Raw genomic sequence first — 14,415 nt, forward strand, 5'->3', positions numbered from 1 at the left:
AGAGGCCACCTTTCATTAAAAGGCATCTTTTCCTCTAACCATATTTAGCAGATTATTTGAAGACAAAAATCCTCTCTGTTGCAAGGTTCACAACAATTTATATAAATAGTAATTATTTGAAGATAGTTTCCTACTAAAAGACAGAACCCCCTGAATCTGTAACACTACAAACCAGTACACAGTCCATGAAAAAGTACTCAAAACCAAATAAAAACACCTCCTAGATATGTGCTTTTAGCTGTCCAAGGCATCTTGCCCACTTTACCAGTGAGTGGCAGATTTTCAACATATATACATTTACATACACACATTTATTTAAAGAGTCACTTCATTTAATTTGCACGCTAAACTAACAAAAAACAAACAAACAAAAATACATAAAATCTAACACTTTTTTTCCCCACTTTTATACAGAGTAAGTTGAAATTTCCACAGCTGTTTTACCATAGACCAGAAGACTCACATATTTATTAAGGATTACTATTGTTAGAGTCGATGAAAAGTTGTCTTTTGCAAGTATTCTGCAAAGTCTCTAATTATAAATGACATGATGAAAATACTCTAGTGCAGTTCCATTATGTGTAACTTGGAAAAAAAACCGAAAAAGCTTCTATGGTAAACAAGTTTCTCTTAGTTCTTATTACTCTATATTCTTCAGAATTTTTAACCTTGTTAAACTTTACAACAACATCTTTTAATTTTAGAATAGAAATAAGATTTTTACCTTCTCCAGTATTAATACAATAAAAGAGAACAACCCAAAGTATTCCACAATTTTTCTCCTTACCACTGCAATTCCTCTCCAAGCTTCTCTGAGGAATCTTCTGGCATCACTTTATACATGTCATCTTCTTCAAGCCTCCGTTTATGGCCAATAATAAATAAGGGATTCAACCACCTAGTTAAATAGAAATTATTAGTAAAATGATGAGCAGACCAAACCCAATAATTTCTTCACATAATAATTTATTTATTTTACCCCTTTCTTTCCTCCTTCTGAATCATTCAACATCCACACATTTCACTACACTTTTATCTAAGAATTAAGTCAACCCCTATCTTGCAAATGGGAAAGCACTTCCCATTTCCTTAATCTCTTTATGCCCATAGCACCTTACTCCCAGCCATCCAGACAGCCAGCAATAACCCTTCTTGGCCCTAAGGGAATTGTTTTTTTACAGTGTTTCCTTACACTCAAGGCAAAATAGCATTCTTTTAAATATAAAGCAAAAAACCAGACTTAACCCAATTATTTAAATATTGACAGCTGTAAATAAAATTGTAGATATTTTTTGTAACATTTACTTGAGGAGAAAAGTAGCTGCTGTTCAACTGACATCTTGACAAGTATTAAAAGTCAGTAATTTAAAGACAATTACTGAAATGTAAAAATGGGAAAACAATGGATTATTACTGTACCTTACTCATGTTTGGAAATATAAACAGAAGCACACTGACACAGTGTGTAGGTTCAGAAAAAGGAAACACTAACAGCTCAGTTTCCTTAGCGGAAAGATTCTTCAAAGCTCAGTATTTTATGAGAGCACTTTGAAGATAAATTATAATAGCAGTACTGTAGATTTGTTTCTCAACAAATACTGCTCCACAGTATGTGTATGGCATAAGGCACAAAAGTGACCAAGCTGTCCATGAGATGGAGAAAGAGGGAATGACACATGCAAAACAGGCATGGCTTAGTGGGAACAATAGAGTTAGGGAACTTACAGTTTTCCATTTAGTTTGTCTCTCTACTGAACTTGTGATGCTTTGTGTCCTGGAGACATGGATTTTGGTTCTAAGGCTTTTCCTACAAGTATTTTCTCAACTGGTTAACACCATCAAAATCAAGAAGTCAAGGATGGAACAGTTTTGGAAAAAATACTCTTGCACTCAAGGCAAGCTGTCTGTCTGATCTCAACTGTGAAAGTTCTTAACTGCTGCTTAGTTTCTGAGACTTAATTATTCCCCAACTTCACCAACAACAGTTTTTAGAAGAACGTGTGGTGTGCTAGGTGAAATATATTATTTTCTGGAAGACCTACATGTGAGATTCCAAAACTGGGGTGGTTTACAATGAGGGCATTTATTTATTTATTTATCCACAACCACAACAGTGGTTATGAATACTCATCAACTTGCTCTGCATTTCTTGCTCAGGCATGTTCCAATTAAACTCTGTACATAGCAGCTTAGAAGAAGGTTGTTGGCTAGTTTTAGAGAGGGTGGATGGGCAGGCAGAACCCTAGAGAGGAGGCTCAGAGAGTTTCTTCAAAGATAGCACCGTTGTAAACACCTTTTTCCCAGGCTCCATGGCACAACTGCAAGTAACAAATGGGATTATATAGTGTTTTTCCTTCACTACTTAGCATGTTAGCACAGTGTTTTCATGACTCATTCAAAAAATTAAGTCTCTATCCTTAGAGCAGCACCTTTGATGCCTAACAGCCCTTTTTAAACTCTTGGAGTGAGTACTGAAGTTTTGTTTATGTGAGCTGTTAACTCCTAAATGTATGTTAAAGGTGCAATTAGAAACAGAAAGTACTTGTCAGACAAGTCTGTTCTTTGGACTTTAAGGTTAAATATCATCAGGGCCCAAATCACTGTCACAACTTCCCCACAAAAGGGCCTGACAAAAGGTCACAAACACCAACTAGCAGCAGAACTTCTGCCTGGTTTGACAAAAGGAATCTGCTCCATTGAAACATGTCTTCTTTGGTCTCAGTTCTTGCAGCTGACCACAAATGAAACGCAGGTATGAGGCAAATAACCTCAAAGCCATTCAAATAATTTCTGCCTGTTGGATGAGATAGCCTCTGTTTGCTCCAGGACAAGCAGCTATGGGAAAGATCTGCAGACTTCAGTTGACTCCCAAGGCAATACCCAGTGTTCCTTCTCTTGCAACATCTCTAATAGCCTATGATGTATCCATAAACAGGTCACAGGTCTCCTTTCAGACAGAGCCAAAAGTTATCTTTCTCCTAGCATGAGAATCAGGATGAGGCAGCCCTTTCAGGAAAATAAAGGGGATAAATCCTTCTCCGATCTATGGAAATGGTTGTGAGATTTCACTAGCTACAGCTGCCAAGGTGGTGAAAACAAAACCGGTTCTGACATTTAACAAGGAACATAAATAGGATGTTTATTACAGAATCACAGAAAGGCTGGGGTTGTGTCAGAAGGGACATCTGGAGGTCAGCTGGTCCAACCCCTGCAGCTCCAGCAGGGCCATCAAGAGCTGGTTGTCCAGGACAATGTCCAGACAGCTCTTAGAGATCTCCACAGAGACTTCATAACCCCTCCAAGCAGCCTACGACAGTGCTCAATCACCCTCACAGCAAAGAAGTGTTTCCTGATGTTCAGGGGGAACCTCTTGTGGCCCCACTGCCTCCAATCCCTGGACACCACTGATAAGAGCCTGGCTCTGCCCACCTTGCACCCTCCCCTCAGGTATTTATCTGCATTGATGGTATCCCCCTGCTCTTCTCTCCACGATGAACAGTTCCAGCTCTCTCAGCCTTTCCTCCCAGAAGAGATGCTCCAAACCCATAATCATTCTTGTGAACCTTTGCTGCACTCTTTCCAGTATGCCCATGTCTCTCTTGTACTGGGGACCCCAGAAGTGGATTCATTTCTCCAACTGTGGCTTCAGCTGTGCTGAATAGTACTTTCTGCACACAGCAGAGTAAACAGATAAAACCAAGAAACACGTTAGAAACAGACTTAAATATACAATCTTAAAAAATAAAAACAATGCTATTAATTTTACTCAGTGGAACACCATTCCTCTACATATACTTTTCAAAAAACCACAGGCAGTCAACAGGAAGAATAATGGAACAATGCTTCTGCTGAAGGCAACCGCTCAATTGTGATGGCATTTGATTCCACACTACAGCCAAGAGCAGCAAGTGCTGACCACAAATGTGCAGTCCACTGCAAAGTAACCAGCTGAAAGACAACACTCTCAAGTGCACAGGACCCTAAGAGCCATCTAGTTTATCCTTTGTCCTTAAATGCTCAAAACAACTCATTGATGATATGCCCACCTCCACTGAGCAGTTCTTGCAGTTTGCAGTAAATCCCTTGTCCATCTATCTCCACACTGTACCTACAGTGTGAGTGAATTTGAAAAACATTTAAGGAGTGGATGAGAGATGATAGTGCAGGGTAAAAACTGCCAGAAGTCTCACAGCAGTCAGACTATAAGTTCCAGTGAGACCTAGTGCAACTTCAGGGATTCTCCCTTTTTTCCATTAGTTAAAACCGTAACATTGAAAAGAGTAATATCTTGCGCTACAAGCCCTATGTTAACATTAAATAAACAAGGCAAGGAAAGCCAATCCAGCGTAAGCAGGAAACTGTAGTAATTCATTTTGTGACTCATTCATTATAATGCACAACATGGCAAAGCCTCAGCACAAGTCCACATTTCTGTAAGGTTAGGGAAAAAATTGTATAAAAAACTCCAGAAATTTAAATATCACCCATTGTTGACCTTTCTGACTAGTGTCCCCCAAAATACCTATCTTTAAGAGCTACTGCTATGGAAATCTCAAGAGTAAAAAAGCTTTTAACAGTATGTTGTATTAACAGAGTATAGTTAAAGACCTTTAGAAGAAAGTTAAACATTTTTCTTTTCAAATGATGCTTAGTCTTTGAAGGGCTTTTATCCCAAGACTGAAGTCTTCTGCAAACTCCAACCACAGCAAGAAGAGTTTGAGAATCACCATTTCACTGATGCATCCTAAACTTTATGGTAGAAGGTCTATTTCCAGACAGACGACTTAGCACATGTTCATATTCAGTCATTAAAGTAAAAGTTTCCACCTAAATGTCACGTGCAGATTATGCCCTGTGGAATTCTCTGCACTCACAGCAGAACAGAGACCAACCTATTTCACACAGCCTGCTGTTTCTCAAGTCACACACTGGTAACACACAAACCAACCAAGCCTTTCTCTTGCCTGAAGGCTCAGTTACACTGGAGTGCTGTCAGAGGTCTGTTAGAGGAGGCTGACAAATAAAGCAAAGGCCTACATAAAGAACATCCCTGAAACCCCAATCAGCAAAGGAAAATGACCCATCAGAGCGGTAGGTCTTCTGACAGAACAGAGATCAGATCTCCTCAAGGAGTATTCAAAACAGCTCACCAAGAAACATTAGCATTTGTTATGAAAACAGAGCCTGTGAAATTTGCATTATTCTTTAATAAAAAAGCTAAAATAATAACCTAAATTAAAGAAATGGAGGAAATATATAGACAGTCATGCAAACCCCTCCTCTCACCCCAATGATGGGCTCAATACCAATCAGTTTTTACCAGAAGAAAGAGAGGAATAACATGCTGGAGAGGTAATCTTCACACTGCCTTTCTGTATTTCTTTCTGAAGAAGCTGTTCAAACTTAAATAAGAACAGGACTCCTCAGTAACTGTCTTTATGTTTCCCAGGTACCTTCCTGTTTGTTAGGAATTTTGAAAAAATATTTTTTTCTTACACATTGCCTCACTTTAGTTACTTTCAGAACACAGGTGCCATCACACGACACCTTTCAAAGAGCTTAGCCCAAATTCTTCCTAGCATGACCTATGCATAAAAATGTGAGTATGTGTAAGAATCTTGAGTACCTTGTGTTCTGCTGGGAATGCCTCTGTTCTATCAAAACAATTAGCTGATCAAAGACATTAGTCTGGAAACATGCCCTGTTACTGCCAGAATACTGATGTCACTTGGAATAAAGATTAAAAAAATAAATTAAAAATCACTCTATAACCTGGTGCAAACAGAGAGCCAACTGCAAAACAGTATATCACTGTTCTGACCCCAAAAGGCTTTTCACCTCTGCAGCAGTATCTTGGTCACTGATAAATAAAGAAAGTGATTCATTTCTGAACTAGCAGATACACAAAGACCACAAGATAAACATTCACTTCCTGCAATTCCCTACTCCTGGGCCCTGACATTACACACCCTTTAAGATTACAACACAGTCAACCAGCCACAATTTACTTGGTTGCTCGGGAAAGTCCAATTTTTACCAGTTGTTATGAGAACAACTCCACCAGGATATTGGAAAGCCTCTAAGATCTGCAGAAAAAGCTAAGACAGTGTTTTCTCACCCTCCTAAGAGAAGCCATCCCCTTCTTAAAAGACAGCATGAAAGAGAAACATGCCCTGCCATCCAAAAGGCAGCATCATTAAGGCTAGTCATGCTATTCTGCTTCATACATGAAATAAAATTTCCTAAACAAGAAAGTTTATAAATTAGATCTCCTGTCATCCCAAAACAATTTCCTATCAGCCAAGGAAGAAATACATTACAGATAGGTGTATGAAACTAATAGCAGTATCCAGCTCAAATGGTTCATAAACTCATTAACCCAGGGGCAGGACCTGCTGGACCTCTGGATTTTTATCATGTCCTGCTCACAAATACCCAAAAAAGTAACATCCTCACACTGCAGAGCAGGCTTGCAGAGCTTTCTAGAAACCCAAGCATACATTGCAAGTTTTTCATGAACTGATAAAGTCTGTCAAAAAACATCAGCAAAGAAGCATTTGCAATTACATGACAAAGGTGACACAAATGAAAAACGTCCTAAGATCAAAGGATGTGCCTGTAAGGGCCCTAGGTGCACCACAAGATCAATTGCCTTGACCAGCCCCACAACAATCACCCCACACTCAGTCAATTGCATATTACAGTACCTTCCTCTGCACAGGTACAAAATTTCTTTGTCACCAGTTTCACAAGAGTTCCTGCTTTATCACAGGACAAGTTAGAAAAATCAGACTACACAGACCGCTTGCCTGATTAGGAAAATATTTTCTTTATTTGTAATAACAGGCAGAAGTTTAATTTCTGGATAATTTTACAGCCCCCAGTCAAAGCCACATCCAGTATACCCTCATCAACTAATTCCTTAAAGAGGTGGTTTACGAATTGCATTTTCCCCATTCCTCTTAAGCTTATTTGTGCATTACATTACAAGCATCACCTTTTTACACTCAATGTCCAGTTATTTTTCAACAGTTGCACAGGAGAGTCTTTGTTTACTCAAATTCTTCCATAACACTAGGATTTTGTCTCCCTTGAGCAGCTTGGAAGCACTACTTCAACAACTAAGCAGCAAAGTAACACATGTTTCTTTCTCTTTAATCACCTACTTTGGAGATGGGGTTTTTTTGATGAAATAAATGGGGTTTCCTCACAGGCGCTTTGGATACTAGTGCAGGTTGCTTATTCTGCCTGGTTCACCTCAGGAGTCTGCCTGCCTCTGTGTGCTGCTCATTACCCACCTTTGTGATCTGACATTCTACACCAGCAGCGCAATCCAGCACTGCTATGTGCTTGCTCTCAGTCCAGAGGATCACTGCTGGCATGCGATGTACAGAAAGAAGGGCACACATACACAGAGTGTCCAGAGTTACTCTGCAAGAATTCACAAATATCCTAGCACAGGTTTCTAGTCATCATGTATTTTTTTTTCTAAACTTCTCCATTTCACATGTTCATCCATTCTCATTAGTAAGCTCCTTCTCCCACTTCCCTTTACGAAGGCAGTCGTCCACAAGTAATAAAGTAAACAGAGTAAGTCTGATATTTCTTCAGATGCTTTTCAACTGGTGTTTTGGTTGCAACTTCCCTCCCCAGCTTAATGTGGCTTAAAGAGCAGCTTTTCTCACTGCTTACAGAAGGAAAAAATAGGAATACAATGAAACTACTTCAAAGCTATTATTAACTCAAAAACGCCCTTCAGGCTTCCAGTTTCAATACCTTTGATACCCAGCTCCATCTCACCTTCCAAGCTGCTGCTTTTACACAGCACAATGTGAGCAGCTAAGCTGCTGAACACCCACTTTCTGATGCTGACAGTAACACAACTGGTATTTGACTGCATTTATTGCAGGCTGTTTTCATGCTGTTCATCAGCCAGGTATGAAATTATCTCATTAATCTAGCATACTCCCTGGTATTTCAGACAGCAAGAAGCACAGGCATGGCAAGAAGAAAGGGACAGCATATTGCAAACTAACATTTTCTGCAGGCCTAGAAGTAGGGAAGAGAGGAGTGGCATCACCTGTACTTGGCCATTTCAAAGACTATCATCAAAATATCAATTCCAAACCCAGCGACCACAAGCCAAGAAAAAAGCAAAGTACCGAAGATTTGACGTAAAGGTTGGATGACTGTGACTTATAAAAATAAACTTCGGTAGTTACTCACTAAAGAAGGACCTAATGGTGGGAATTTCTGTATTAAGATCCTTTCTGACAAGCAATGGAAATAGGGAGAATTAAAATGCCCTGTGAGTTTCCCCTGTTATTACAAGTGGTATGGTGCCAGGGATACAAAACAACATAAAATAGATGACTGGTCTTTTTAACCTTCCACTTCCAAAATCTAATTGGGTTATCTGCCGTCTCCATTCTACACATGGCCTAGTTTTCTAGAAGCAGGATAAGGAAACTATTTTTGGAAAAGAAAACAAAAACAACACCATGACTTAATCTTAATTTTGAAGTTTTGCAGGAATTACAAGACATTTTCTCTCATAAATGGTACAGCAGGCTTTACATAAGCATTCCAAAGGCAAATAGTCTGTGTTTCATTATACTCCTTAACAGTTCATCTAACTGCGTATCTAAATGCAGATATTTGCAGTAGATAGCAAATGCTAACACTTCAACAGTTTATACACACTTGTTGTAATCCATATAATCTATTTAGTACTCTTTAGCCACATATTTTAACTTTACTACCTCATAAACAGTAATTTTCAAGTATTTTCTTTTGCATAATACAGGGATATTACAAATAAGCATGCAGAACTTAAAAATTAATGCGGCAGCTCAAGAAAACAAATTATTCAAATTTGACAACAGGACATTAAATATCTGATATATGAACAAACAAGGCATTATCTTCCAAAAAAATTGTATGTATGATCCTCAGTCTTTTTTCATTCAGGAGAAAAAGAGAAGCAAGTGTAATTTCAATCTCTGGGTACAGAAAATGTGTTTTCTGTTTATTTATACTGAAAATGCTTACATATTTCTACAGAGTTTTTTATAGTATCACAACTGTCCTGCACCAAAAAGTCAATAAATGAACTTAGCTACCTCAGAGATCTTTATAAAGTGGCATTACCACGAGCAATTTCAGACACTGACCTTGGAAATTCACTCAATATCAGGCAAGATCCCAGGCAAGTCAAAAAGTCTGATATTTTCATGTTAAGTAAATGTAAAATCCTCAAATCAGTCAAATCTGTTCACTGACCCAGTAAAGAACACAAACCAATTTTATTGGTGGCACTGCTGGAGTTCAGTTGAAATATCCAAGAACGATGAATTCTTTCCATAACTTCTTTCAAGGCAAGGCAAGAAACACTTAAAGACTGACAAGCAGGCAATACTTAGGCTGCCTGAGAAACCAAATGAAATCAGTCAATGGCCTTTCTAATTCTAAGCCATAGGGTGAGAGAGCAGGAAGAAGTTAAGTAAGGTGTGTTGTTATTTACACTGGTACAAGAGAAATCAGTGACATGACAACATTTGGTCGGACAAGCAGCATTGTACAGTCCTCACTCAAAATCCTGGGATTTACATGTCTATGCTTACCCCATTCAATTCACACTTATATGCAAAAATGAAGATCATTTTTTAATCTTCTCTCCCACTACACCTCACATCAGATCCATGAAGAAGACTTAGTGGTTTCTGTCATTCTCCTCAAAGCACACACCTAGTAAGTAAAAAACAATGCTGCTAGACACTAACAGGTAATGCTAAATCAATCATTGACTTATTCCTTGGAGTAACAACTCTGTAGATGCCTTGGTGGAGGTTTTCAGATCACGTTTTAATGCTGTTATTGTAATGGCAATTGCTGCATGTCAGGTGATGATGTGAAAAGGCAGCTAGCCTGAGGATGATGACAATGTTCAGTGCTCCAAAAAAGCCAAAGACCTGTCACAGTCATGGTGAGTCTGTGACAGGTAAGTAATTACCATTAAAATGAAGTATATGAAATCTAGAAGAACTTTAACTTATTTTACTTCTCCGCACAACACTGGATACTCTTTCCAGGGTGTTCCAGCTTGCCCTCCTTCTTATATTGTTAACAGTGTGAAAGTTATCCAGTCTGTCAAAAAGTTAATCACAGCCTATACTTTGCAACTTTACACTAAAGTAGATTTGATGTCCAAATAGCAGAATGCATGAAAATTCAACTGCTATATAGAAAAACATCTTTAGTAACTCAAGGGAACAAATGCTCTGAGCAAATAAAGATATACTTCCTAGTAAATAAACATGCAAGCTCAAAGACAGGTTAATGGCTAGAAATGAGAAAAATTCTTACTCTCTGAATTTATTAATTTAATAATTCCCACCACACTCATCAGAAAAAAAAAGATGCATGGGGGGCTGTAATGTTTTTCCAATTCTTAAACTTTCTACAACTGAATAGCTGTTTAAACATTAAAAACATGACTGAATTCTCTCTTCCTTCGACAAACCTTAAAAAGAAAGCAAACCTTCCTATCCATTCTTCAGAGTCCTCATTCTCACCAGCAAACTGAGCCAGCAATAAAAAAACCAACAACCTAAGAACACACATGAAGTAAATCAGAAACACAAGCACTCCAACCTAACAACACAGACGAAGTAAATCAGAAATACAAGCACCCCAAACTATAACTCAAATATCAGCCAAGGCTTTAGAAAGTTTGGTGGGCATGGAAATTGTGACTCTTGAAAGTCAAGAGTTACAATAATATCTGAAACATCTGGAAGACCAATTTGGGCTTTGATAAACTTCTGTTAATATAGATAATTCAGTGAAAGACATGGAAGACAAGAATATTTTGCAACTGCCCTATCTTCACACTTCTGTCATAAATAGTTTTCATTCTCCTAACATTGCACAAGGGACACATTATAAAAGTAAGAATATTAACACACAATCCAGATGCTCCTCTTTCCCAGGAACATACTGCTGGAGTGTTTAATGTTCATCAAGCTCATACTTGCCAAAGTCACAACCCAAAAGCAAGAAGACAAGCTTTGAACAATGGGAGAAGAATGTCTCTCCAGCCTACACACTCATTACCTGAGTTTTATAACTCAATGAAAACATGACTTTTTTTCTCCCGTGAGTTTGATCCTGTTTGCACCAGGCAATAATGTAAGCTTTTATTCTGTACCACTGGCAACAAATGGGAGGGTGGTTCCTTACAATGGCAAAATTGCACTTCTGGAGAAAAATACAAACAAAATAAAAATAAGTAGGACCTTTGCCCAGCTGCTTGCAATGCCATATTTTTTACCCTCATTGACAACAAGCAGCCAACACCTGGAATGTGGAGAGCAGAGCAGGCACACAACCACAGGGTGGTGGCTGCCACTACTCACAGGATGGCCTTTCTCAAGCACTGTTTGCCCAGTTCTCCAGATGCAAACATCTCAGAATATCCTGTATGAGACAGCAGCTAAAATGAAGCAGTACTCACACAGCTGGGAGATGCTACACTCGTTGTAGAAAGGGAGAGTAATTCTTAGAGTTACTTAAAGTTAGTTTTATAGCTAAATGATAGGGTGTTTTAACACTTCCTGAACTTTATGCAAAATGGTATTGATTTGCAGAAAACTGATAGCCCCTGCTTATTCAATTTCATCCTCTGAAGGTAACATTTCAGCTGAAATTTTCACCCAGAAAACACTAATGCTTGTTGACTAGTACACCGATGCTAGTCATGATCACACACACCATAGGTAAGAGACGAGACTTTAGAAGACTGTTTTCACTGCTGTGAATTACACTGCTATGAAAGCCTGAGGAACAAGACATTGGGCAAATCCTAAAGCTTTACATGCTCCACTAAACCCTTTCCAAAGCAGAAGCCCTATGGTTGTACACCACTTCACTTGTGACCGTGAAGTCTCAAGTCCCAGTTGATCTCTGGACTTTTAGCAGACCCCCCAAGCACAGCCTTCCACATATTTTCTCCTCTGCAAACAACCTAAAAACATATCTGGGGTAAAAGAAGCCCTTCAGGTGCGTGCCTAAAACTAGGGAAATTTAAGGTACTTCACTGTTCCTGTTAAACACTTCTCTGCAATCCATGAAGAGTGATACAGAATGCCTAAAAAAAGAATGATACAAGTAGTCAGAAAGCTGGCTATGAGCACTGCATGCTTCTTTTTCACATCTAGCTGCATTGGTTTTGGCAGAACTACCAGTAACACCACAAGATCCCAGCAAGAGAAAGGGAATAGACCAGAAGCCGTCCTGGAATGCTACATGGCCAACTTAGGTTCACCCCACTCTGCTTGGATTTCACAACAAAGCTGTTTCCAACATGGGCATCCCTAGTGCCAAAGTAAAAGTCAAAATGCTGAACACAGGGAGTTCTGCACAAGTACACAACCTGCCTTTTTTATTATTACTTACTTACTTATTTTCTTTCTTTCAGCACATAGTACCTCTGAGGACATATCCTTCACTGACAAATATGTTTAGTGAAAATTTGTCAGGGTTTTTAAAATCCCCCTACCTTCCAAAGGGGACTTCTGCACCTGCTCGGAGCCGCTTATAGAATCAAAGAGTTTTTTATTTGTGTTCAGAGGCTTCCAAAAAAAGAGCTTCACCTGCCATGCCCTCCCTTCCTTCCCCCTCCTCCTCCACGCAACATGTGCACCCTGGTTCAGGCTGCAGCAGGTGAAGCAGGAGAAGGGCTCTCTCTGTAAGTGCTCTTCCAAATGGGATCTGCTAGGACAAACAAGCTTGGTGCTCTCCCGTTTTACTTTGCAGATGTTTTCCTACTACATTTCAAAGCAACTAAAATGTTAGGCTGCAATTCCTCACCCCTTTGAGTACAGATATATACCCACGCCGGGGTCCCCACTAATGAGAGAAGCCCTAACTCTGGACTGGCAGCCATGTGGCCCCGTCAAGTTCCTGGCCACGCCGCCACCTTCGCTCTGTGACACCGCAAGCCCCTCGGGAGCGGAGGCAGCAGATGTGTGCGGGAGAGCAGCCACGATGCTGCCGGGCCAGCCCTGAGGCCGGGAAGCTCCCACGCAGCCGTGCGGGTCAGAAACCACTTCAATGCTGGAGGGGAAAGCCTCACGCCGAGGGCGAGCCCAGCACGCCTCGCCGGGATGAGCAATCCCTGCCCGCGACCCGTTATTCAAACGGGGAAGCAGAACAAAGCCTGGGAGCAGCCCTGCACCCAGTCCCGGGCACGGGTACCCGGCCCGGGAAGCAGAAGACGCTCCCGTCCCCCCGCAGCCACCGAGGGAACCAAACACGTGCTCGGAGGGGCTCTGCACCGCCCGCCCGGCTGAGCGCTGCCGTGCCCGGGATGGGCAGGCCCCCGGCTGCGCCGTCCCCGGACCGCAGCCGGGGATTATCGCGGGCTGCCGAGTTCACCTCAGGAGACCTCAGCCCAGCTGCGAGCCGGGCTGCCCCGGCCGGCAGCGCCGACAGCCGGGCCCGCGGGGGCGGGCGGCGGGTCGCGCCCGAGCCGCGCTGCACAGTCACTGCCGGCAGCCGACGGCGCTGCGCCGGCCGCCGCTTCCCCTCCCGGCTCGCTCCCTCCCCTCCTCCCTCCCGCCCGCCGCCGGGGCGCCCGCACGCTCCGGGAGCCGCGCTCAAGTGCGAGCCGGGCACCCTTAGCCGGGGCTCAGCATTCCCGAGCGGCCGGGCCAGGTAAAGCCAGCGGCGCTAAGCCTGGCGCCTTCCTCACCGGAGGGCACCCCGGCGCCGCACCTCCGGCACTGCCCTTCCCCCTGGCCTCGCCCGGGCGCTCACCAGAAAAAGAGCCGGGAGCAGAGGTTGGCATCCTGCAGCGGGTTAGGCTTCTCCTCGCGGGGCACCGGTTCCATGCCGGCCGCCACGCCGCCCCGACCCGCCCGCGCAGCACCACGAGCGACTTCCCGGCGCTGGCAGCCGCCGCCGCTCTGCCGCCGGCCGGCGCTGTTTCCGGGAGAGCCGGCACCCCCTCCTCGGCCCTCCTCCTCCTCCTCTTCCTCCTCCTCCTCCTGCCAGCCGCCGCAGGACGCCTCCTGCCGGCCCGGCTTCCCCGCGGAGCCTGCGGAGGCGCCGGGCAGCGCCGGGCAGCGCCGGGAGCCGCTCCGCCGGGGCTGGCTCGGTGCGGGCCGGGCCTCCGGCCGGGGTGCTCTGCTCCGCTCCCCCGGGTTTCGCGCCTGTGTGTGCTCCTTGCTGATGGAAAGCATCTCCTCGGTGCACGCAGCGCCAAGCAAAGTGCCCACACGGCTTTTTTTGGACAGAAAACCCCGTCGCGGGTCAGGGGCAAGTCAGGCTTAGCTGGACCAAACTCTATCAGAAACGCTTGCTGGCAGCACTCCTTCCCAGATGTTGCATATTCTTCTATTAGAAAATAAAAAC

At 42.5% G+C, this 14,415-nt stretch overlaps 1 protein-coding gene across 3 annotated transcripts in view; it reads right to left on the reverse strand.

Annotated features, from left to right (window-relative positions):
- Nucleotides 1–14,035, reverse strand: part of ABCC4 (ATP binding cassette subfamily C member 4 (PEL blood group)) — a 140,233-nt gene extending 126,198 nt beyond the window's left edge. For 2 of the 3 annotated variants that reach the window (XM_063392307.1, XM_063392306.1), the window contains exons 1-2: nucleotides 13,819–14,034; nucleotides 788–898 (exon numbers count right to left, since the gene is read on the reverse strand). In XM_063392307.1, coding sequence (XP_063248377.1) covers nucleotides 788–898; nucleotides 13,819–13,892 — 185 coding nt within the window. In that variant the 5' untranslated portion in view covers nucleotides 13,893–14,034. Of the gene's footprint in view, nucleotides 1–787; nucleotides 899–13,818 lie in introns of all 3 variants that reach the window. The other variant, XM_063392308.1, reaches the window with a different exon arrangement.
- Nucleotides 14,036–14,415: the final 380 nt, after the last annotated feature.

This window comes from Prinia subflava, chromosome 3, assembly GCF_021018805.1.
Source record: "Prinia subflava isolate CZ2003 ecotype Zambia chromosome 3, Cam_Psub_1.2, whole genome shotgun sequence".
NCBI lineage: Eukaryota > Metazoa > Chordata > Aves > Passeriformes > Cisticolidae > Prinia > Prinia subflava.